The sequence below is a fragment of the Anser cygnoides genome, chromosome Z (genome assembly GCF_040182565.1).
Source record: "Anser cygnoides isolate HZ-2024a breed goose chromosome Z, Taihu_goose_T2T_genome, whole genome shotgun sequence".
Lineage (NCBI taxonomy): Eukaryota > Metazoa > Chordata > Aves > Anseriformes > Anatidae > Anser > Anser cygnoides.
The window spans coordinates 66,618,705-66,641,204 of record NC_089912.1 but is presented as its reverse complement, the minus strand read 5'-3'; the positions used below and the strand labels follow the sequence as shown (position 1 = coordinate 66,641,204).

The 22,500-nt window shown below is 37.9% G+C and overlaps 1 protein-coding gene across 1 annotated transcript in view; it reads right to left on the bottom strand.

Annotated features, from left to right (window-relative positions):
* Nucleotides 1-14,940: 14,940 nt before the first annotated feature.
* SLC1A3 (solute carrier family 1 member 3) overlaps nucleotides 14,941-22,500 on the bottom strand; it is a 62,596-nt gene continuing 55,036 nt past the window's right edge. The window contains exons 7-10 of the mRNA XM_013181799.3: nucleotides 21,640-21,873; nucleotides 19,321-19,515; nucleotides 17,100-17,234; nucleotides 14,941-15,790 (exon numbers count right to left, since the gene is read on the bottom strand). Of these exons, the coding sequence (XP_013037253.1) occupies nucleotides 15,586-15,790; nucleotides 17,100-17,234; nucleotides 19,321-19,515; nucleotides 21,640-21,873 (769 nt within the window). The 3' untranslated portion in view covers nucleotides 14,941-15,585. The remainder of the gene's footprint in view (nucleotides 15,791-17,099; nucleotides 17,235-19,320; nucleotides 19,516-21,639; nucleotides 21,874-22,500) is intronic.

The window sequence follows — 22,500 nt, the reverse complement described above, 5'->3', positions numbered from 1 at the left end:
TGGAAAGGGAGGGGTGGGGTTGCTTTGTGGCATCCACTTCCAATGTCAGATGATAGGAAACTAATAAATGGGTTGGTGACAGGAGCTGGATTTTCACAGACTGGCTAGAAGTGCAGTGGACAATTTTTACTGTGGGGGAGCTGTGGCCGCAAACATGACTTGGGCACAATAACCTAAGAAGACATTGAAATACTTACTTGAGCAAGCTCTAAAGGCTCAGACTGAGGCAAATTTGGTGTTTCTGGCAAAAATAGATTCCCCAGGAGACTTTAGTCATTTCAAGACATCTGCTTGTAGATTTAGAGAGGGGATATTCTTAGTTTAGAGAACTCTTCTCCACCTGATCTCTCCTGGTATAAATGCCACTTACTTCAAGCAGGAAACCAGAAGAGCTGTGAAATGAGCAAACAACCTGTTCAAATTGCTAGTTACTTGCTGCTCAACAGCACAATAAATACTTCATTGAAAATCCCAGGTCCCAAGCAGAAAAGGGAGCACACTGTCCTGGCTTAAAAGTGATGCTGGATTTCACCTCAGGCACAGGGGCTGTGTCTGGCCACATTCCTTCCCAGTTCACTGATGTTCTTAGGTAAAACCTTACAGTAAGCAGGAGACATGTTCCCATGGATTTTGAAGATTTACAGGTAGATCCTGCAGGAACACCCATGATCCTACATAGGTTGGAGCACAATGTCCTTATTGTCCACTCAGCACTTTGAAGGAATTACTCAGTTTGTTGCTGAAGCCAGATGATTTATTTCCCTTAGAAAGTTACCAAAGGAAGGTCTGGGAAGGTCCTTGATCATGTGCAGGGAATTCAGCATAGTCCTCTGCTGCCAATGACTCTGGCAGGGCATAAATAAACTTAATTTTCTATCTTGCTCTCTCCCATGCTGCAAAATGTCCTGCAAAACATTTCTGCATTCCCTTTCTTACTTTCCCAGCCCCCCTCCCTTTTCTTTCTCTCCCTCTGCCTGATGCTCAACCTGGTTTTAATGAAGATGCTGCTGCCAGTAAAACAGTGGCTATATTTGTTTAATGAGCCTGTTCCAATGTGTTGTTTAATTGGTCCATTATTTCCTTTGTCAGCACTCTGGATAACAAAGTTATTGGTATTTGACTAATTTTTCATGCTTGAATTAAAATATATCAGTAAATACAATGTCATCTGCAAAGAGGAACTACCAGCAAACTATGGGGACTTAGGGACTTGGTTTTTCCTCTCACTCCCTGAGCGGTAATTACTGAGATAAATGAAACTTCTGGGTACTGTTATTTCAAATTGAGATTTAACTGCTTGCTTTCCAGAAGGGAAGACATCTACTTACTGTTTGAGTGAAGCGTAAACAAGACCAGGTGTGGAGATACTTAGTGAAGGACTCACAGGGAAGGCAGACAGTGGGATGTTTGTGCTAAATGTTATGTCCCTCACATGTAGGTTAAAAAACAAATTAAATTAAGGAACCACTACTAATGTAATGTTTTTATTTGGGACAGTATCATCTCCTCCTCTAAGGAGGTGTACTCACAGAGCACTTCATGTCCATTTTCCAAAGAGGGAAAGGTTTATAGCATAATCACTGGGAAATGAGAACTCAAGGCTCCATGAAGAAAACATGTTACAGTCCCTATGGCCTGAGCTGTAAGGGAGAGCATAGACCTCGCTTCTATCCTATGACTTCCTTCCCCACAGAGCACCTTTCTGACCTGCAAACATCTCTCCAGATGGGAAGGGAAGGGAAGGGAAGGGAAGGGAAGGGAAGGGAAGGGAAGGGAAGGGAAGGGAAGGGAAGGGAAGGGAAGGGAAGGGAAGGGAAGGGAAGGGAAGGGAAGGGAAGGGAAGGGAAGGGAAGGGAAGGGAAGGGAAGGGGGAAGGGAAGGGAAGGGAAGGGAAGGGAAGGGAAGGGAAGGGAAGGGAAGGGAAGGGAAGGGAAGGGAAGGGAAGGGAAGGGAAGGGAAGGGAAGGGAAGGGAAGGGAAGGGAAGGGAAGGGAAGGGAAGGGAAGGGAAGGGAAGGGAAGGGAAGGGAAGGGAAGGGAAGGGAAGGGAAGGGAAGGGAAGGGAAGGGAAGGGAAGGGAAGGGAAGGGAAGGGAAGGGAAGGGAAGGGAAGGATGTGATCCATAGTGATATCAAGCACAGCAATCAGAAAATGATGAGTGCATAAAAGCAGCTTAAAGGTCTGTTAACTTTTTGCAAGAGGATACTTTCAAGTAGGAGTGATTCTGAAATTATCTCAAGTAACAAGACAGGCTTTCCAAAGCCTTTTAAGCTGCTAACGACAATAGTTTCCCTTCTTGTGCAAGCCCAGGCTTCTATAACCCCTTGAGACATCCTGTCACTGATTAGCGTAAAGCATCAGAAAGCCAGAAACTTGGGAAGCTATCTGGGACTGGAACACACCCTCATTATAAAACTTGTGATTGCTGCAGTACAACATCCTTTCTAGCTCGTTTCATTTAAGCACAGGACAGCAAAAGTTGAGAGGAGAGCAAATCACTGAAAGTCCTACTGTCAAACTTAGCACAGTGAACAGCAGAGGAGATGAGGAGGCTGGAAATGATGATTGGAGCTTCTGCTGAGACAGATAAACGTAGGGGTTCAGGTTAAGATGTGGTAAATCAGGTACAGATGCCACCTGGGGACAGTGCCCTTGCATCAGATACTCAGGTACTTTCATCATGGTTGTTCTGACTGGAATTCAAGCCTGTAAACTGATGCAATAGTGCTTACAAAGCAGGCAGCAGGGGATTAGTTACCTCTGTGATGGAAAGAAAAGAAAAACTCCTAAACAAATATATTTTAGGCTCTGAATTATAATTAGAATGCAAAGAATACCTCCAAAGAAAATCAGTGCTGCAGAAAAAGATGTGTCAGATAGTTGAAATTATCCTAGCTGTCAAAATGTTACATTGCTCTTAAAAGATAAAATCTAGGAAGTGCCAGTACTTTTCTAAGGTTTCTACATGGGAAAAGAATACATAAGAAAAGCCTTGGGAATCCGTTACAGCACAAGATGGGAAATCTTGGAAATGGCAAAGCTCAGGTTTCCAAGACAAATCATTGAGTCTGTATTCTAATGATTTTGTACATCTGCATTTATATTCTTATGTTCTACCTTCCGAACATAACAACATATCTTTTGATTATCACATGATGAATCATGGGGTCAAAATACCTACCTTATTTTAAATGGAATTTTGGTGAATTTGTGGGCAGGCAGTGTTAAGTAACTGTTCATCCACTTGAGAGAAACTCTCTGGATCTCAGTTCTTGCTTCAAGCTGTGTTTGTGTGTTTGTATTCATTGATTGTTTAATATGAATATGGAAGTGTGCATTAGAGTAGAGACCAAAATATAGATTCATATCCAAATCACCAAGCAGCAGAATGACAGTAGTTCTAGCTCAGCTTAATTTCTTTTCCATGTAGTAGCATAACTTCAAGCACAGGAAAGTACCATGCTGTCTCCATCTGTCCCCATCTGAAGAGCTTTTTCCAGGGCCAACTCTCACCTCCAGAGTGGGTGCACCCTCTGCAACTGTTTAATGTAAGGTACTTTCCTTCTGTGTTATCCAACAATCAGACAAGGGGAGAGCAGCACCATTTTTTCTGGCAAGATGCTTTTGGTGGAGCAGCAGCCATCCACAAAGAGCTGTCTCTTCCAGCAAGGGTACTAGTGAGCAGGGAGCCAGTCACCACTGGCTTAACCCTGTGATGAGTTCTTGCAGGAAGACTGGAAGCAGAAAGTTACACATTGACTGAAATTTCATTTGAATATTCCTTGAGTAGTTTGGAATACTGCAGAAACTGATAGGAATCTTGTGCTGCTCATAGACATAATGGATCTATTATTCATCTGTCTACGCACTCTACAAAAAGTAGATTTGTATGTGTTAATAGTAATTCCTTTGAAGTAGTCATCAAAAACAGTGGGCATGAGCTCTGCAGAGTCCTTGAAGTGACTTAACATTTTAAGCCTTTAGGATCTACAGGAAAACATAAAATAGAGACAAATAAATAAAATACTTTGAATGGGCAACAGGTGTATCTATTTGACTGACACACAGTGAAAGAATGGCTGCACTAGTTACAAGGCATTGGCAGATCTTCTGTATATTTGTTTGTACAGGCACGTGTGTGCTGGTGTATGTGTTGCACAAGAAACACTCACTATACTCGTTACCAAGTTTCATTCATGCTTGAAACAGGAATTACAGGATTGCAAGGAAATTATGCTGTAAATTATAACAAGTAGGTTAGAACAGAAAGTATTTATTAAATAAACTGGAGAAAGTCCCAGAGAGAACAAGAAGGAAAAAAAAAAAGTTTGTAAAATATGCTGTTAGGAAAGGCTGAGGGAATGAGATTTATTTAAACTGCAAACACAGCTACGTCTATCCATACAGCAAGGGTATTCTAAAATGGAAGGTGATCAGTAGTATTGTGTTCCTGTGAGAAAACAGTAGGAAAAAAATCATGTTCTATTGCTGCAGAGAGGGCTTGAATTGAAGGTTAGGAGATGCTTCTAAACTGGAATGTGACTCTGGAAGATTTTCACAGCCATGTTAGTTTTCAAGAGCATGTTATACAAACACCTGACAAAGATAGTGTTGCTTGTACCTGATCTTGCTTCTACACAGACACTTAGATTCTACATATCTCTCAGAAACCCCCATTGCTATGGTGCCAGTTGATCTTGATCTTAGTAAAATGTAAGGACTTGGCAAAGAGCTGAAAGAAGCAAGATATAGGGAGCAAACCCGACAAGATAAAATGCAGCATGGATTCACTAGGTGTAGATCAAGCCAAATTTCCCATATCGTATTCTTTCTTAATACACCTAATTTTATTGACAAAAACAATTTACTTTGGTATTCTTTTCTTTGGTATTCAATCTAGTGTTCGGTATGATGTCTTGAAGAAAATTATTAACTGAACTGAAGTAGGTGAGTTTGTATAGAACTGCTCGGGAATTTGAAGCACTGGTTAAAAGAGAAACAGAGAAGAGTAACATTGAATGGGGGATTACTAGTAATGTTCCCCACTTGAGACAAATCTTAATAATAATTCTATAAATTATTTTAATTTAAAAAGAGGTCAGGTACTGATTAAATGCAGTGAAATTCATTTGTACAAAGTGCAAAGTCATAGCACTTAGGGAGTAGTAACAAGGTTTTTTGCTATAAACTGTGAGATAATTAGTTGAAAATGTTTAAAGGATGACTGCATGTAGCCAGAATAAGCTGGTAGTAAAGTTGTAAATGAGATCTTGAAATGTGTCAGTGAGGTATTTAGTAGCTAGTAGGAAGAATTAATGTTTTTGTGCATCCTTATCTTCCTCTGAAATACCATTAGCAATTCTGGTCACTTATGTGCCAGAAGGGTAAGGGCTTGAATGTAGAAGAGGACTGCTAGCACAACCAGGGGAGCAGATATATGTAGGAATAAGCTAGAAAATGTTTATTCTTTGTCCAGCAGAAAGAGGGCTGAGAGGAAATAACAAACAAAATACAACAACCTTTCAGCAGGGATGGGGAGTGAAAAGAGCTACATATGTGGACAAATGGATACCAAAAGGTTAAATGGGTATTAAAGGACAAATGAATATTAAATGTTTTTATGGAAGCAGGAAATAAAAAGGAAATTCCTAACTATTGGATAGGTTAATAAACAGCTTCTCAATTATAGTGGTAAAGGTGAAAGGAATAGAATAACAACAACAACAAAAACAAACAAACAAAAAAAACCCACAACAACAACAACTAAAAAATCTTAATTATTCTTAAGTAACTAGAACCTTGGTAAATTCATGCCAGGAGATGTATGAGGTATTATCTCTGACAACAGGCACCCGCATCACAAGATCTTGCTTTCTTGCCTTCTGTCTTCTGGTAATAAAAATACAAGTCTTTTGCTTTACATACTGCTGTGGTAGTTGGGAACATAAGGACTCCCATCCTGGATCAGACCTCCAGTTCATTTCATTTGATAATTTGATTTTGGCAACAACAGCAAGCCAAAGCTTCAGAGAAAGTGCAAAACTGCTAAAGAAAGAATGTGATCTAGAATACCCCTGGGCAATTTTCCTCCTACTCGCCACACAGAGACTAGTGGATGCCCTGAGGCATGAGAATTTCTCTCGCTTTTAAAGGTTTATGTATGAATTTATCTGATGTGTGTATGGATGTTTGAATTGTCTTTATAAACATGGCAACTCTTCTGGATTCTACTGAAATCTTCACCTCAAGATAATCTAAAGTATCTGACTGTAGCGTGTGAATTTTCATGGATTCCCACTTTGCCTCTTCATTAGATAGAGAACATACATGGCACATCTTCTTTCCACTTAATGGAGATTGTGGACTCCTAATGTCTTCTTTAATAGCACTCCAACTGATCCTGCTCCTATGCTACTTCTGTCTGGCAGGTTCTTCTTGCTGCTAATATAATTTCTTTATCTTTCTTGGAATGCCCTGTTGCTGCTCTATAGTTTTTGATTTAAACGTGGCCAAATATGAACAGGGAGGAGCTGCTATTCAATCCATTGGGGTAAAAACAACAAAAAGAACAACAAAAAAGTACCAAAGTAGAAGTATTTTCTGCTTTTATCCATCTTCTCTGAGTATAGATTTTTTGATACTGCTTTTTGAAAGGTCTCTTTTTGAAAGTCATAATTGAAAGAAATGTTAAATTCTTAAATCAGAATAATGAAAAATGAGAGCAATGCACATAAAATCCAAATTGAATTTTAACATATCATTTGTACTCAGTGCCACATCTAAAGGTAACATTATTATTTTGAAAAATCTATAATTTAACAATTTTTCAAGAATAGAAGTATTGTATTGCATAGGACAGTTATTGTACTTGTCAAGTGCCAGAGCTGCTAAGCTTTCATTCCTTGTATATGCACGTGTGAAAGATCCATGGCAAGCTGGTTCTCTTGAATATAGATAGACATCCCTGTATTTTATTTATTTATTTATTTATTTATTTATTTATTTATTTATTTATTTATTGGCTTCCCTTGAAATAAAAACAGAATTCAGATCAAAATTCTGATTTAAATCTTTCAGGGAAAAATGCTAGAAAAGGCTACACACCTTCAATCTTAAACAGCAAAGTTTCATATGATGTTTACTCTATACAAACAAGAAACAAAGATAAAGACCAAGTAACAATGGTTCTGTTTAGGACCACTAGATGTCAGGCTGAACGAAGAATTAACACAGCCTGATTTGGGTGAATTTCATCTTTTTGTGAGGGATTACTGCAAAGCCTATGAATCCTCTTAAGAACAGGAGGAGGAAACAAGTTCACAGTCCGTGGACTGTCTTTCTTTTTAGGTCTGTATGTCACATCCATCACTCAAGCTTTCTCTTCTCTTGAACATTAACAATTATATATTGTATGGACAGCACATCTTCTGGCCCAAAACACTTTGCTGGAAGGGCTTGAAACCTCACCAATTCACTGCAGCTTTTAGATGCAAAAATTCCAGTGTGTGGAAGCTAACAAATTCAGTGCTGCTTCTTGTCTCAACCAATTCCATCACACAAGGACGGATGGCTGCCGGCCAGTCTCTGAGAGGAACTTCAAGAAGCCCCCTTGCTGAACAGACAATGTACACCAATGTACAAAATTTCCCACTTCTAGTTCCAGAGAGCAGAAAGCAGGAGGGAAAGCAGAGTAAAGGAGGAGAAAGATTAAAAGAGATAAAAATTAAATGAACAGAACTGCTATATATAAATGTGTGATTTATTATGTGATGTCAGCTAAATGAATGTTTACCCCTGGCAAAAGTAGCTGGTCAGGTCAGTGAATGATGGCCCCATGATGATCTTATAATTGTTTACAGCCCTGACCTGTTAAGGGAAGGAAATCAGCAGTCTTCCCTTGCATCATGTTTGGCACAGTTGTTAGAATGGAGACATCACATCACATCTGAAGCCCCCAGAATATTAAGATTTATGATATTTGCAGCTATCATCAATACTCCCAAAAGAATGTATTAGAGGGGTTCAGAATTGACTCATAAGTCTGACTTGCCACATGGTACAAAATTTCTGCACACTTTCTGTTAGGACCCCTTTTCAACACAATAAAAACTTAGAATGCTCAGTGCCTCACAAGAGAGAGAAAATGCAACAACTTCATAGCACACCATTGTAAAATATCTTTCTTCTGGGTTTTCTAAGTAACATATTTAATAAAATGCTTTCATAGATTGTGGCTTCCTTACTATGGCACTTAGAGAGCTCCACCAGATTCACAGTGCAGGATTTCCCTTTGCAAAAACTGTCAGCTTCCTTGAAACAGATTGTTTTTATTCACATACTGAGTAAATTTATCCTATTATCTTACCGTGGAAGGAAATCAGAACTGCTGCTCCATAGTTCCCAGTAGCCCCTGCACCTTGGCAATACTGTCTCTCTTGTGTCCAGAGCTGTGATTATTTCTTGAGAGTGCTTTACCCACCAAGCTGAAGTATACTGTGAAAAGTCAAGAATGAAAGGAAAAAAGGAACAAGCAAAACTTGACTATAGTTTGTTGATTAGGGCTCTAAAATAGAATCTCTGCTCTGGACTGGCTGTAAACAAAGTCTTGCCTGTGCTCCTGGAATTATTTTTTACAGTTCTATAACTCTATAGTTTTAGCAGATCATGAACTTTTTGATAGTGGTGGAGTTTCTGGGTGGCTTCGTTGTTGCTAAACTGAAAATCCTCATGCAATTTGATGAAGATGTTCATTGACAGAAAAGTCAATATTTGATGGAGTAACCTTTGAGGGATGATATTTTAATAGGATTCAGTATTGCAGACCTCAGATGTTCAAAAGCATGAGTTTGGCTGTTTTAAGGCTGCCAAAAACATAATTAGGGGCTGTTTTTCCTTGCTTTCTGGTTCTTTATGACACATTGTAACCATGTTTCTGAACAGCCAGGAAGGCCAAAACTGTATTTTAAGATAGTGCACCCAAAATTCTCCTGATTCTTACTCTAGGAGTTTGCAAGAGATTCCTGTAGGAAGACTAACATTTGGTTTGACTCTCAAGTCCCTTCAAAATATGTCTATGCACTGCCTATATGTGTCAATAGTTTCCAAGTATGGAAAACTACCATTCTCATAGCACCTTAGCAGATACCGGATCACCAAAGGAAGGCCCCTTCGAAGTGGACCAGTGAGAGTGGAAGAGAGATTAACAGTTGCATTATACTCCACTGTGTTAGCAATCAGAGTTAGCAAATTAACACATACACCAGCATTCCCCCAGTTGTTAAAAGAGTGTTTCAGGAATGGTGGCAGGCTTTTTGCTTGAGACCTTCATCTCACCTGAGGTGCTTGGATAAAACACAGAGAAATGAACACAGGCACAAAAGAACCAATGTAACAAGAATGAAGGTGTTCACAGCTGAACCTCTTTAAAGCTGTGCTAAACAAAGGACAAGATGAATGAATATATTATTCATGTGAGTAAACTGGATTACAAGAACATTTTGCAGCTAAAGCAAATGTGGCTTTCCTTTTTTTTTTTTTTTTTTTTTTTAAATGGGGGGGAAATGTTTATTGTAAAAACATTTGCCACAGGATGGCAGCACAATCCAATGGGACCAAAATTTTGGCTGTCATTGCTGGGAGACATTTCGGAGTTTTCAGGAGGCTGATTGTTACAGAGCCACAGTACAGCTAAAAATGAAGCATTGGCAGCATCTGAATAGCTCTTTTGCACTGTGGATGCTAAGTGGCACAGTGGGTTAGTACCATAGTCTTTTTCTCCTGGAGACTGAGCCCTGCATCCTGGCTTGGCCTGTAAATGCAAACAAGCTGGGTGGTCTCATCCTGGTCCCTGTTTGTGCATATCACAAAACCACCACATAATTTGGGACGTCCAGGAGCTGCTGCCTGGAAGAGGAGTGGGGTTTGGCTGTGCAGGGAACAGCAGGTCCAGGGCATGGTGAACCAGCAGATCTGTGAAGGGAAGTTTGTGTAGCACCTGCTCAGACCGAACGATGGTCACCATCTGACATCAGTCCTAATCATATTCAGAGTATATTTGCAGTGTATTTATTCCCTGTGCATGAAATCCGAGTCAGATCTTTATTTTATCCTTCCCCCTATTGCTATTTATGGGACTTTGGTGCCAGCAAGCAGCATGGGATTTGACTTGTTTTTATATACAGTTACAATGAACAAATTTGTTTTGAAGTAAAAGTTGCTCAAATACGCTTCAGGTGTCTACAGTGCAGGAGCCGATAGTCCAAAGCTCCTTTGCTCGAGGGCGAATCCCAAGGTCTGGAAGACCCATAAGTCATGACCCAGGTGTGTACGTCAGCTCTGCCAAGTGGGCTCTCCACAACCTTTATTTCTTTATCAACAAACCTGGTGCTAGGGTGATGGTTTTGTCCCAGTTTTACTTAAGGAGAACCAAAAAAAAAACAGAAAAGATGAGAGACTTGTACAGATTTATGAAGGAGATAGGACACTATTGAGACCTGAATTTGGGTTTATGAACAGCCACAGCAGTGGGGCTTCTGGAGTAGAAGCAGTACAAATGAAGAGACGAGCTAAGAGAGAAAGTGGGTGGGATGGAAAGAGGAATATGGTACTGGAGAAAATGGGAAACTGCTTGGGGCACTGGAAAAAAAAAAAAGTCAACAAAAACAATGCAGGAAAAGAGTAAATGTTGATGAGAAATAATAACTGTAGTACTGGGAAAAAAATATCAGTAAAGGGAGAGGGTTTTTTTATTACTTTTAGAAGTGTTTTTTTAAAAAACAACCAAAAAAAACCAACACTTAAAAAGTCAATGACACAATCAAGAAATAAAATCTGAACCATCAGAAAAAGCAGAAAAAGGTGCAATACCTGGAGAAAGGAAGCTATAAAGAGCAATGAAAAAGTGTTCTTATAAAAATATATTGCTGAAAAATTCAGTTTTTGAGGCAAGTACTTGTGAAGGTGTGCCAACTTTTATGAACATAACTGATTTTAAAGCGAGGAGCTATTACAGAAATGTTGAAATATTTCTCCATGATATTTTCTTAGCTAAATGGTTCAATCTCTTATTTCAGAGTAACCATTCATTTTACAGCTATTTATTTTAATTTAGAGTAGACTAAAATTCATTCAGAAATGAGATAAAAATGAGACGTTTGAAGAAATGGAGAATGAAATATTTCATTATACCTGAGGCTGGCATTTTTTTATTTGTTAATTTTATTTTAACATTAAAAAAAATTGTTTCATGATGACCTGGAAACATTATACCTCCCCCAGTCTTTCAGTTCTCTCACTGAAGTGTAAACTCAATTATTTGTGCAGCCCTAGTTGTGTAATGAGGCATGCTGAAGAACTTCAATTATATATGCAAGTGCTCCTATAGTAAAATTTTGGAATTTTAGATACCTTTGGGTATCTTAGAGACATCTGAGGAGCCAGGAGGAAGGCAGAGGGATAGAAAAAGAATTATGATGCAGGATGTTATCATCTGACTAAAGTTCTCTTTGTTATCAGAGGGAATCTCACTGCTTCACTGATGTTGCAAGTCTGGGTTTTTCAGCTTGGCATGGAGGTGCAGACATCTCTCTCCATCTCTTTCTTGCTCCATACTTCCCGTGTAAGCCGATCTCTTAGAAAAAAGATGACAGAAAGCCAGACAAGGAGTGAACTAACACTTCATCTCAATTTTTTTATCTTTTTCTGGGAAAGAGCTGATCACACTGGGAGCAAGTTGATCACACACTGTTGATCACAGCAAATACAACTAGCACACTTGATCAGACCAGAAGCAAGATATGCTCTTCTGTACCATTTCCGTTGTAACTTTTTTAAACCAAGTACATGTTATAGTGTCAGTTGAAAGAAATGCCCTTAGTTTCTCATCAGTTGTGCCTGCATTGGAACACAAATTTTACTCATGCAAACCCAGTTCTTCTGAAAGGAAGGCAGAAGTACTTTCTGTGCCAGTGGTTGATTTTCCACATGCATGATCCCTTTGCTTTATATGGGCCACACACTGTCACAGAGACATAAATTCTTGCCTAAGAATGGCATGGCTGTATTGTATCCCAACTACTGAAAAATTATGGAATACCAGAGATCTTTTTTTCTGGGTGGGGTGACAGAAAAGTGAGTGAAACCACCATGCCAGAAATGCCTCCAAATGATACACTAACCCTCTTTTCTGTGGCTCTTCCCATTACAATAGGAATTCTAAAAACACAAAGATACCTAACTGGGCAGAATGAATGAATGTGTAGATAACTTGGCGAAAAATGGAAAAAATTATGCTTATGCACTTCATGACTCCATCTCTTCTTTGATTTTTTTTTTATTTTATTATTTTTTTAAATCCTGTTTGTATTTATATAAGTTTTTTGCTCAACATACTACAGGTCATTTAATAGAAGTCATTGTCCAGTGGTTTGTTGGTGTATGCTCAGGAAGGCAGGGCATCTCCCTGCTGCCTCCATGTGCTCCAGCCAACACAGATTTCCAAATTCAAGTGATTCAGCTCATGTCTTTTATATCTTCCCACTCCTTCTGGAAAGACATTCATTTGATGGTATCTCTGCTAGCTGAATTTGTTGCCAAATGGACTTTGACACCATCCCAAACCACTTCTGTGAGAAAAACAGTGGATTGTCTAGGACGACTGTAATGTAACAATTCTGTAATATCTTAGTCAATTGACTTCTATTACTTCCCATGGCACTATGACATTTCTGCATTTGGACTGTGTAATTACACATCCAAAATGAAATAACTACTTTGCAGTTGTTGAATAAATTCAAATATAAATGTTTAATATTTTAATATTTTGCAGATATCAATATGAAGTTATAAATCTGAATTTATATATATGAAGTTATATATCTGAATTTGACTGAAATTAAGTTTGATTAACTTTGGTTCTTTTTCTTTTTAATGTTCCTCTACACCCACTCTTTCTTCATTCTTTTTTTCTGTGCTGTTTCATTTATCTACTTATTTTTTTTGGTCTTGAAACTGTAAGCAGATATATAAAATAAGGAAGCCTTGCTATAGCCAGACCCTACTGTATATAATGGCCTGGAATTCCTAAGTTGCATATTATGGGTTCATTTGTTTTGAGTTTGTGTGAAGCTTCAGTTAGAGAGCATTTGAAAGAAATCCCCCAATAAAAAGCAGTAATGTAAAACTATTTTTATTGAAAATACATCTACAAAGTAATGTTTCTCAATCCACTCTGGGTGCATACCAATGCAGAACCAATAGGGGATGGGGAAAGGAATTTTTCTATAATATCTGATTTCCAAAAGAAACAGAGTTAGTATAAAAAAAGATCACATACTTTGTGACACAATTCATTTTTCTCAGCTGATGTCATAGAAAGACAGACATTTACATTAAGCCTTTGCAATGTATTTCCAAACAGAATCTTAACAAAAATTAAATTGTTATGCCATATATTCTACAGTTAACATTTATACACACATTCTGAATACAGTAGCTATATAAAAATATCTCTAATAACGTATCAGAAAATGTCTGAATCCTAGATTTGTGTTCTGTTAGAAAAAAAAATTAAATCGTTCTTGATTTCTTTCAGCCAGAGATTCATTTAGAGCTTTGCAGGTTTGACTGCTCGATAGTCTGGGTTAAACCCGGCTCACTTCAGTCACTGAAGACTGCCTGCCCATACTGTCTGGGCTACTCAACAGGAGAAGTTGGGTAGGAGTTTTCAGTCCAGAAAAAAACCAGTCTTGCCTTGTTACTTTAGACACAGAAAAAGATTTACCTTCAGTCAAGATGCTGACATATTCACTACAGTGAAACACACTGTATTTATGTTCTTTTAGTGACAAAAGCAACATACTGAATGTTTTTTTCTGAGTAGCAACTGGGACTTTGCAAGGGAATCCTTCATTTTTATTTATTTATTTATTTATTTTTAAACAGGGAAGGCAGAAAGAAGAGAAACTTATATTTGAATAAAAATGATTGCTCAACGTTATTGTGCCTTTCAATTCATATTTCTTCATTCCCCCAACCATAACTGTATTATTAAACTTTCCAGTTTAACCTCTATAATAATACAAGGTAAAAAGGAAAATATATAATTTACATTTCTAGAAAAGGGCTTCATCAGAGAATAATGCTGAAATGAACAAACAGCCACAGGATTAAAAGTGAATTATCCCCTTTTTTTTCATTCTTTGTTTATCTGTTTCCCGAAAGAAACCTACAATATTGCTTTTTAAAATTCTTTCTAATTAAGTTTTCAATATTTATTATAGTATTTACTATTTTGCATTTTATATATTTTTTCCCTAGAAAAATGTAAAAAAACACCCATTAGTTTTGATTTCTAAAGGGTTGTTTTTTATTTTTGAGATGCTGCCAATAAATGTACAAGGATTTTGAAAATTCTCATGTAGTTAGGGAGCCTTCTCCAGGTGGAAAAATGTAAATCCAGCTAACAGCTTTATTGCTGTCAGTGGACTGAACAAGCATTTGGGAGTTTTCCAATCAGAAAATCCCTTGTTGGCATCAGGGATTCAGATTTAGAATCCAGTACCATTAGGATATGATCATCTCACCCTTCTACACCTCCTGCAGAGGGATATCACTCCCTCCTGTTCTTATTACTGCTTATTAAGGAGATTAATTGGCATACCCAGAGCATAATTTTTTAATATATTTTTTTTTCCTCCACACATAGATGAAGATGCATTTCCAGTCCCAGAGTCAATACAGCCTAGGGCTTTGCTCCTACAAGCACTTACACACGTATATTGTTCAGCTGGGTTGTGGTGTTGAAATTATTGGGGCAAATCCAGAGTGGAGGTACATAAATGTTTGCAAGTCAGTGGGAGCTGACTAGGTTTTTGTCAAGATCAGCTGAGGACAATGCAAAAAACTGTGTCCAGATAAAATCACTTTCTCTGAAGTATCTCAAGTCAGCTGATAAAAGTGCTGATTGTGTTTTTGTTTTGTTTTTTCTTTTTTTTTCTTTACCTACATATCTCTCTCTCTCTCTTTTTTTTTTTTTTTTTTAATCCTTTCAATTACAGTCCTTTTTATTGTCTTGCTAGTAATTGAACAAGGATGTAATGCTAGGACAAAAGAACATCAGATGAAAAAACAAAAAATGTTAATTTACTTAGCTGAATGCAGTTATTAAGTTAGAAGTATTGATTGTGTGCTTATAGATGTTAGGAATTTCACAACAGGTATTTAAAAAAATAAAACCATTTTCAGGCTCTGTTATCTGTTTTTACTTTCCAGTTCATAAAAAAAAAAAAAAAATCACATTTACAGGACCGAGTAACACACACACTGATTTTTATTATGATTTTTTTATCCCCAGTTATCACTTGTATAGCAGGACCAGTGTTGTTGCCTGTTAATTTTCTTTTTTAAGTGGGAAGACAACATATACCTTGATCACTGCTAATTTGGAATATATTTTCATTAATTCTTTCCAGTGCAAGCATAAAGGGAGATTACAGGGAATAAGTGGACTTGGTAAATTCATGATATAAATGGCTGGAATAAGTGTGTATTTTCCACACTTGTAGTGTTGGACTCATGCCTTCTTTACCCTACATCTTGGTTTCACTATCTAATGGTTTCTCACTCTCATTTTCTTGTGAAATCAGCTGGTATGGTTTCTTCATTTCATTTTCCTCTATCACAGAATTACCCATCTCAGCATCCCTGTTCTTCAGCTCATGCCGTGATAAGTGTTCAACAATTCCTGCTCCAATGGAGTCTCCCAAGACATTGGTAGTGGTACGGAGACGATCCCTAAAAAGAAATGGTAAATTAGCCTTGGCTTTACCACTTGTTCTGGGAAGTATGCAGACCAGTTGTTTAAACAACCTTTTCACAGCTACTTGATGATTCAGTAATTTTATGTATATTCATTTAACTTTTAATGCCACTATTCCTTCTACAGTAATATACAATATACTAGGATTTGGAGGCACAAAATACGTTAATACTGTTGGTAACCTCACAGCAATAAGTATCTGTGTGATGAGCATGATAAAGGGAGCATATGATAGATGCTTCTCAGAGGTATTTCTATACTCTGCTGGTTTGGGTTGATATCTTCTCAACACAGAAAGCCAATGAAAATGTAAGTTATTATTATTTTCCTCCTGACCATAAACTATGGTCAGTAATTTAGTAATGAAATCCTGCTGAAATGATTCAAAGTAAACTACAACAACTCATCCCTCTTAGAAAGCTCTGCCCAGAAGATACAGGAGGCAGCTTGATGAGAAGTGAGTGGTACTGTTAATGGATGGGTGTCCACTCACATATGGCTGTGGCATGTGCTTAGATAATCATTTGAAGACATTAACATTCTGAAAAAGACATAGGCAACTTCTTACAGGGATCATTTGGGAAGACTGAAGGGTGAAAGTCTCTGGAAAATGGGCAAATAGAGGTTGGAAGAAATGATCCTCTATTAGTTGTGATTTGTTTCTTGGATTTCTCTAAGAGATTACCCTATATACCTACAAGTGTAGCCGTACTGCCAACAGAGGAATAGAAAAACTGAAGGACGCTACGCTACGTTGTGGTTGCTGGGTAAGAATTACACAACTGTTTTTCATTTCTGTGGGGGGGATCTACATCTACATCTTCTATGGGGAAGATGTAGATTCCTGGATTAGATAGACAACAGGTCTGTAATGAAATATGTTAGGTCTGAACCAGTCAACTTCCATACTTTGAGCCTGATTGATGGAAAGGTTTTCATCAACAGCCCTCCCCCAAGCCCACAAAAAAATAAAAATAAAAAAAAAAAGACTATAGCTTTTCTGGTTGAATTACAGTGTATCTAACAGTTCTCCTAGTATGGTAAGGATCCAGGTTTCTAAGTAAAACTTTTGCACACAGGAGGAACCATCACTAAGTAACACCTCTTACCATCTGGTCTAAGAATATTCATTAATTGCAAGAAACTGTGATTCTTTTCAACATTTCTTTCCAAATACCTTTGACAGCAAAAGTACACCACTGGTTGCAGTATTGTCAAAACATCCCTGGCTACTGCACTTCTAAATGTGGTCTAAGCTCTTAATGATGCTGGAAAAGTACTTACAAGAACCAGTCCACTGCAATGATAAGAGTGATATCATCTGTAGGCAAACCTACTGATGTAAGCACAATGACCATGGTGACCAGTCCAGCTTGAGGAATGCCTGCAGCCCCAATACTGGCAGCAGTAGCTGTGATGCTGAGAAAAGAGACCGCAAGAACAATTAATTGACTTTCATAGTAAACACCTTATCATCTGCAAACATTAAAAACAGATATGAAGCAAGAATGCATTTGCTCAGCAATAAAGAAAAAAATAACTCCAGTCCCTAATCTGAGCACTGCACGGATGCAGGGGTGTGTGGATTTTAACCTAAAATGTATACACTAAGCCTTTATCCAGAACCATGGACACATGATTTTGTGATTGTAAATACCCTAGAAGATCCTAATGGATGGTCAAAAACATAAGTACATGTCACCACTTGCTGAACAAATGCACTCCAGCAGCTCAAACATGTTAAAAGTAAATTCGAGGAGGTAATTTTGTCATGACAGATCTAATGCAAAAACTTTTATTCTCTGTCTACCTCACTATAGAATCATAGAACCATAGAATGGCTTGGGTTGGAAGGGACCTTTAAGATCATTGAACTCCAACCCCCCTGCCATAGGCAGGGATGCCACCCACTAGATCAGGTTGGCCAAGGCCCCATTCAGCCTGGCCTTGAACACCTCCAGGGATGGGGCAGCCACAGCTTCTCTGGGCAGCCTGTGCCAGTGCCTCACCACCCTTCTACAGAGAAGAATTTCCTCCTAATGTATAATCTAAATCTACCCTCTTTTAGTTTAAGACCATTCCCCTCTGTCCTATCAATATCTACCTGAGAAAAGACTCCTTCTCCAACCTTTTTATAAGACCTCTTTAAGTATGGAATGGCCTCAATGAGGTGTCCCCAGAGCCTTCACTTCTCCAGGCTGAACATCCCCAGGTCTCTCAGTCTTTCTGCACAGGAGAGGTGTTCCAGCCCTCTGAGCATCTTTATAGCCCTCCCCTGGACCTGCTCTAACAGGTCCACATCCTTCTTGTGCTGGGGGCCCCAAACCTGGATGCAGTACTGTAACTTTATGCCAAGTGAATTATAATCTGTCCTCTGGCAGTTGGCATTCAGCCACCAAAAAAAAGAAAGCTGGCAGGAACCCTGAATCATACACTCTAGTAACTTGACATAAATATGCTTGTTCACACCTGGTTTAGGAAGAATATGTTTTGTCAGGTGATTTGGCAGCGAGCAGCTCTAGTATTAATGAATGTGGAATTATTGCCTCAGAGTGTGAAGGCAGATTTATGCCTTCTGTTGATGAATATTGAATTAAGCTGGTGTTTTTTTTTTTTGTTTTGTTTTTTTGCTTTTTGGTTTTTGTTTTTGTTTTAAGGAGAAAAGCACTTCTGCTGGAAAATCTCCTACATTCCCCATTCACCACTATCTGAATGTTCACTACTCCTGAGTGATGAATACTTTTCTCTCTCTGTACTATAGTGTCCCTTTCTCCCCTTGTTGACATTTCTTTCTTTTGCACAGGTACCCATCACCCTTTTCTCTTAAATTTTTTGTTACATAATGACATTAATGCATATCAGTTATCATCAAGAGCTACATAGTGGTTTTTTTTGTTTGTTTGTTTGTTTGTTTTTCTGTTCTATTTCAAACATGAAGGCTTGTGTGCTTGAAAACATACTCATCTTCTCCACCTCTGTCAGCTGGACTAATAAAGGGAATTTCTACTCCTTACACACTCCTTACACAAACTCTACTTGTATTCTGAGACCATCAAGACAAGGAAAACACCACCCCTCTTAGCCTTAGGTTAGCCATGGTACCATGCCACCGTGCTGCTTTTATCCTATGGCTTGGTACATGCAATGCAAACTATCCACTACTGATATACAGTCCACAGCTCCCAGCAGCTGCATGAATTCTTAATAAAGAAAATTTTAATGACAAAAGAAATTAAAAAGTTATTAAATATTGTTCCTGTTGACTCAGTATACTAAGTGCAGTGATAGGTGTGTTATGCTCTAGTTTTTAAATGTTTACCTAATGGAGAATATGTGCTGGGGGGCGTTTTCTGTGCAGAAGATATAAATCATTACAGTTATTCAGCTACTGTAGCAGTTATTGTTTTTAGCTCTAGATGCTTTTTTTTTAATCGCTCATATATCAGCAAGAAGGAGTCATCACAAAGGTGCTTTTATTAGATGTAGGTAATAATGGCTTCTGTACCTGATTGTGATAATCTGCCCAAAGTTCAGATCAAAGTTGTTAACCTGTGCAATGAAAATTGCAGCCAAAGCCTCATATAGAGCAGTTCCATCCATATTAATTGTAGCACCGACAGGGAGTACAAATCTTGTAACTCGTTTGTCCACTCCGTTTATTTCTTCTAGACATTTAAATGTAACAGGTAGTGTTGCAGAACTGAAACAAAAAGAAGATAATGCATGACATGCTACTTGGTACACATTTTACAAAGAGGAATGCAGAAAGTGTCATATGTTATATAACAAGAAAGATTGTTCTGATTGTCTTAGTTTTTACGTGATCTACTAGAATATTAAAAATAAATAAATAAATAAAGCCAAGGCTGAATTTAAACATTTCTAATAATGCAGATTCTCCTAATGTACTTGGAAAGATTTTCCAATGGTTCATTATTGTTACTATGTAGTCTCTAGTCTGAATGTGTCTAACTTTAGAATTTGTTATACTTTGTTATACTTTTTATCAGATTTTGTTATACTTTGGCACACTAGGCAGAAATATCTATTTTAAAATTCCCACTTCCCATTTTTGATGCCATGGAGTTATGAATGAACCAATCCTAGGCATTGTTTTCCTGAAGTTATACAAATTCATTTATTCAAACCTTCACTAAACAGCATATTTTCTCCCTCTTTATTTAATGGCTCAATTGGAAGGGGCATTCTGATAGATGATTACACCACTTTACCACTTAATCTTTGCGCTCTGCTACATCCAAATAGTCATCCCATTTAAAGATCAATATAACTGTACAATTTGCTTCCTATACTACAGGAATGCCCATTCAGCCCACACATTGCCAAGTTACATTTCAGAGACACTGTCTCAGAAGGAAGGATAAGGTGGCTACTTCATAGGAGTGGACTGGACTCTTTGTTTTTGAAGATGTATCGCTACACCTGATTACACCAAAATAAAGAGGTTTTTCAAGACTCAGCAATTCAGATTACTCTGTTTCTGTGACGTCTTCATTGCTAAGTACTTCACAGACTTTCATGTCTTTGAAAACTTTATCAATCCTGATAAAATAAAAATACTGATAAAGTATTAAGTAAAGAAGGGCTGTGGAAGATTGTGCTAGAAAATCTCTTTGATGGCAGTCAACTTACAGTTGAATTTTGAACAGTTTTTAAATGCACTTTAGTGTGCTCTCTTGATCCAGCATCAATCTAGGTTCTTACTCGGAATCTTGAGTAGCTCCAAGTTGAACATTTCACAGACATTGGAAAATATTCTCTTAAAACTATTAGTATTACCCACCAAAGTTGTAGTATCATAAAAATTAGATACTAATTTTATTTGGCACTATTTATTTTCTCTTAAACTGTGTCACTTGTCTTCAGTTGTATCATCTTCCTATTAAAATCATTATTAATAAATTTCATTTTTAGGCATTCCACAGATTGCAAGGATTGACATCAAAATGCCAAAAACTTAGTAATGAAACTTAGTAATTGTCCCTTTTTACCCACTAAGATAAAGACATTTTTCCTTAACAGCATTTTTATTGATACAAAACTTAATCGGATTCCACATTAATAATCCTAATAGCTTCTCATCCAGATCTTCAAAACGAATCCAAACACTAGTGTCTTGAATTTATTTATGCAGAATAGCTGACTGAAAACAACTATTTTTAGGGCATACTTTAAGAATCTATTGAAATGGAAAGTGCTTTACGAATGGTCTTACGGTATAGGAAACCTATATTTGATTATAGCAATGTTTCTGTTCATCATAGATGCAAACAGGATTTTTATTCATGTGAAGTTCCTCTGACCTCATCAACAAGGAACAATAGGGGCATTTCTGTTGCAGGTTGTACCATTCATCACTGGCTACCAGGATCTTTAGTACAGAATATCACATGCCATGAAGGGCTCTCACACTCTCTCATGCAATCCCTTCTGAGCCTTCCCCTTTCCTGCTCTGTTTTGCCATGCACAAATGTAAAGTTTTGTTTGCCAGCTTCACCCTTTACCAACAAGTGGTTACAAACTACCTATAAATCTCAAAGACAAAGGCAGTGTCACAAGGGTTCCAGCCATAGAGTGTGCATCACCAAACTCACCTATTTCATCTCTTTTCAAGCAGTCTCATAAAAAATAAGGTTCAAGTCAACGTAGTGATAATAGTCATCTCTATCAGAGAGCAGTGGAAATGCAATTAAGTGCCCAAGTGTACATTGGAATATGAAGTTAACCAATTATATTAGGCAAAATTGTTTCTCAAACCAATAATACTATAGAAAAAATATGGACTTAAAATATTCTGTTATACCTTGAAGATGTTCCCAAAGCTGTGACCAGTGCCTGGATTAGGCCTCCAATAAATACCCAAGGGTTCTTACGAGTGATTAGGAAGTACAGAAGAGGTAGGACAATGACAGCATGGATAAGCAAACCAATGATAACTGTTACAGTGTACATGGCAAGCTGACCACCAATCACACCCATATCTTCCATCTCAACAATTTTTCCAGCAATCAAGAACAGGATTCCAAGTGGTGCATACCTGCAAACAAGAAATTAAAATCTATATTGGACAAAGCAAAAAAAAAACAACACTTCTTCATCCATATCTTTGGTATTTATATGCAAGCATGAAAGTAGCATTTAGTGGTACAATGACTGTAATTATTCAGAAGTAATTTGAGAATTTAACTGTTTAACTCTAAACAGCTCAACCTGGATGAAATCACAGCAGTGAATATTTCTAATAGGCTCTGGTAAGAGGAATACAGGAAGAGGAGATGTATACTGCACCTTTCATATATGAAATCTTAGAGAACTTCTTATAAGGCATGAAAATCACATAAAAAAACTGGGTTGGCCAGACACAGGAAAAACTCTGCCATGTAGAGATGAACCTATAGAAGAACAGCCTCAACTCAAAATTCTTCAGTAACTTTCTTTAACAGGTAGGAAGATGAGCTTCCTTTGGAATTCAAGTGTCAAAAGCTGGTTTAGCCAATTCTGGTATAATTCTGCCTGTATGAATGAAGACTCATCCAACGTTGTTGCAGACTATGCCAAGTGCCCAGTGCTTTTCTCTCTCCACTACTGTTTCCCACGTTGCTGGGGAAGTAACTCACACTTCCAATGATTCAAGTGTATTCTGCCCATTCCTAGTGGCGCACTG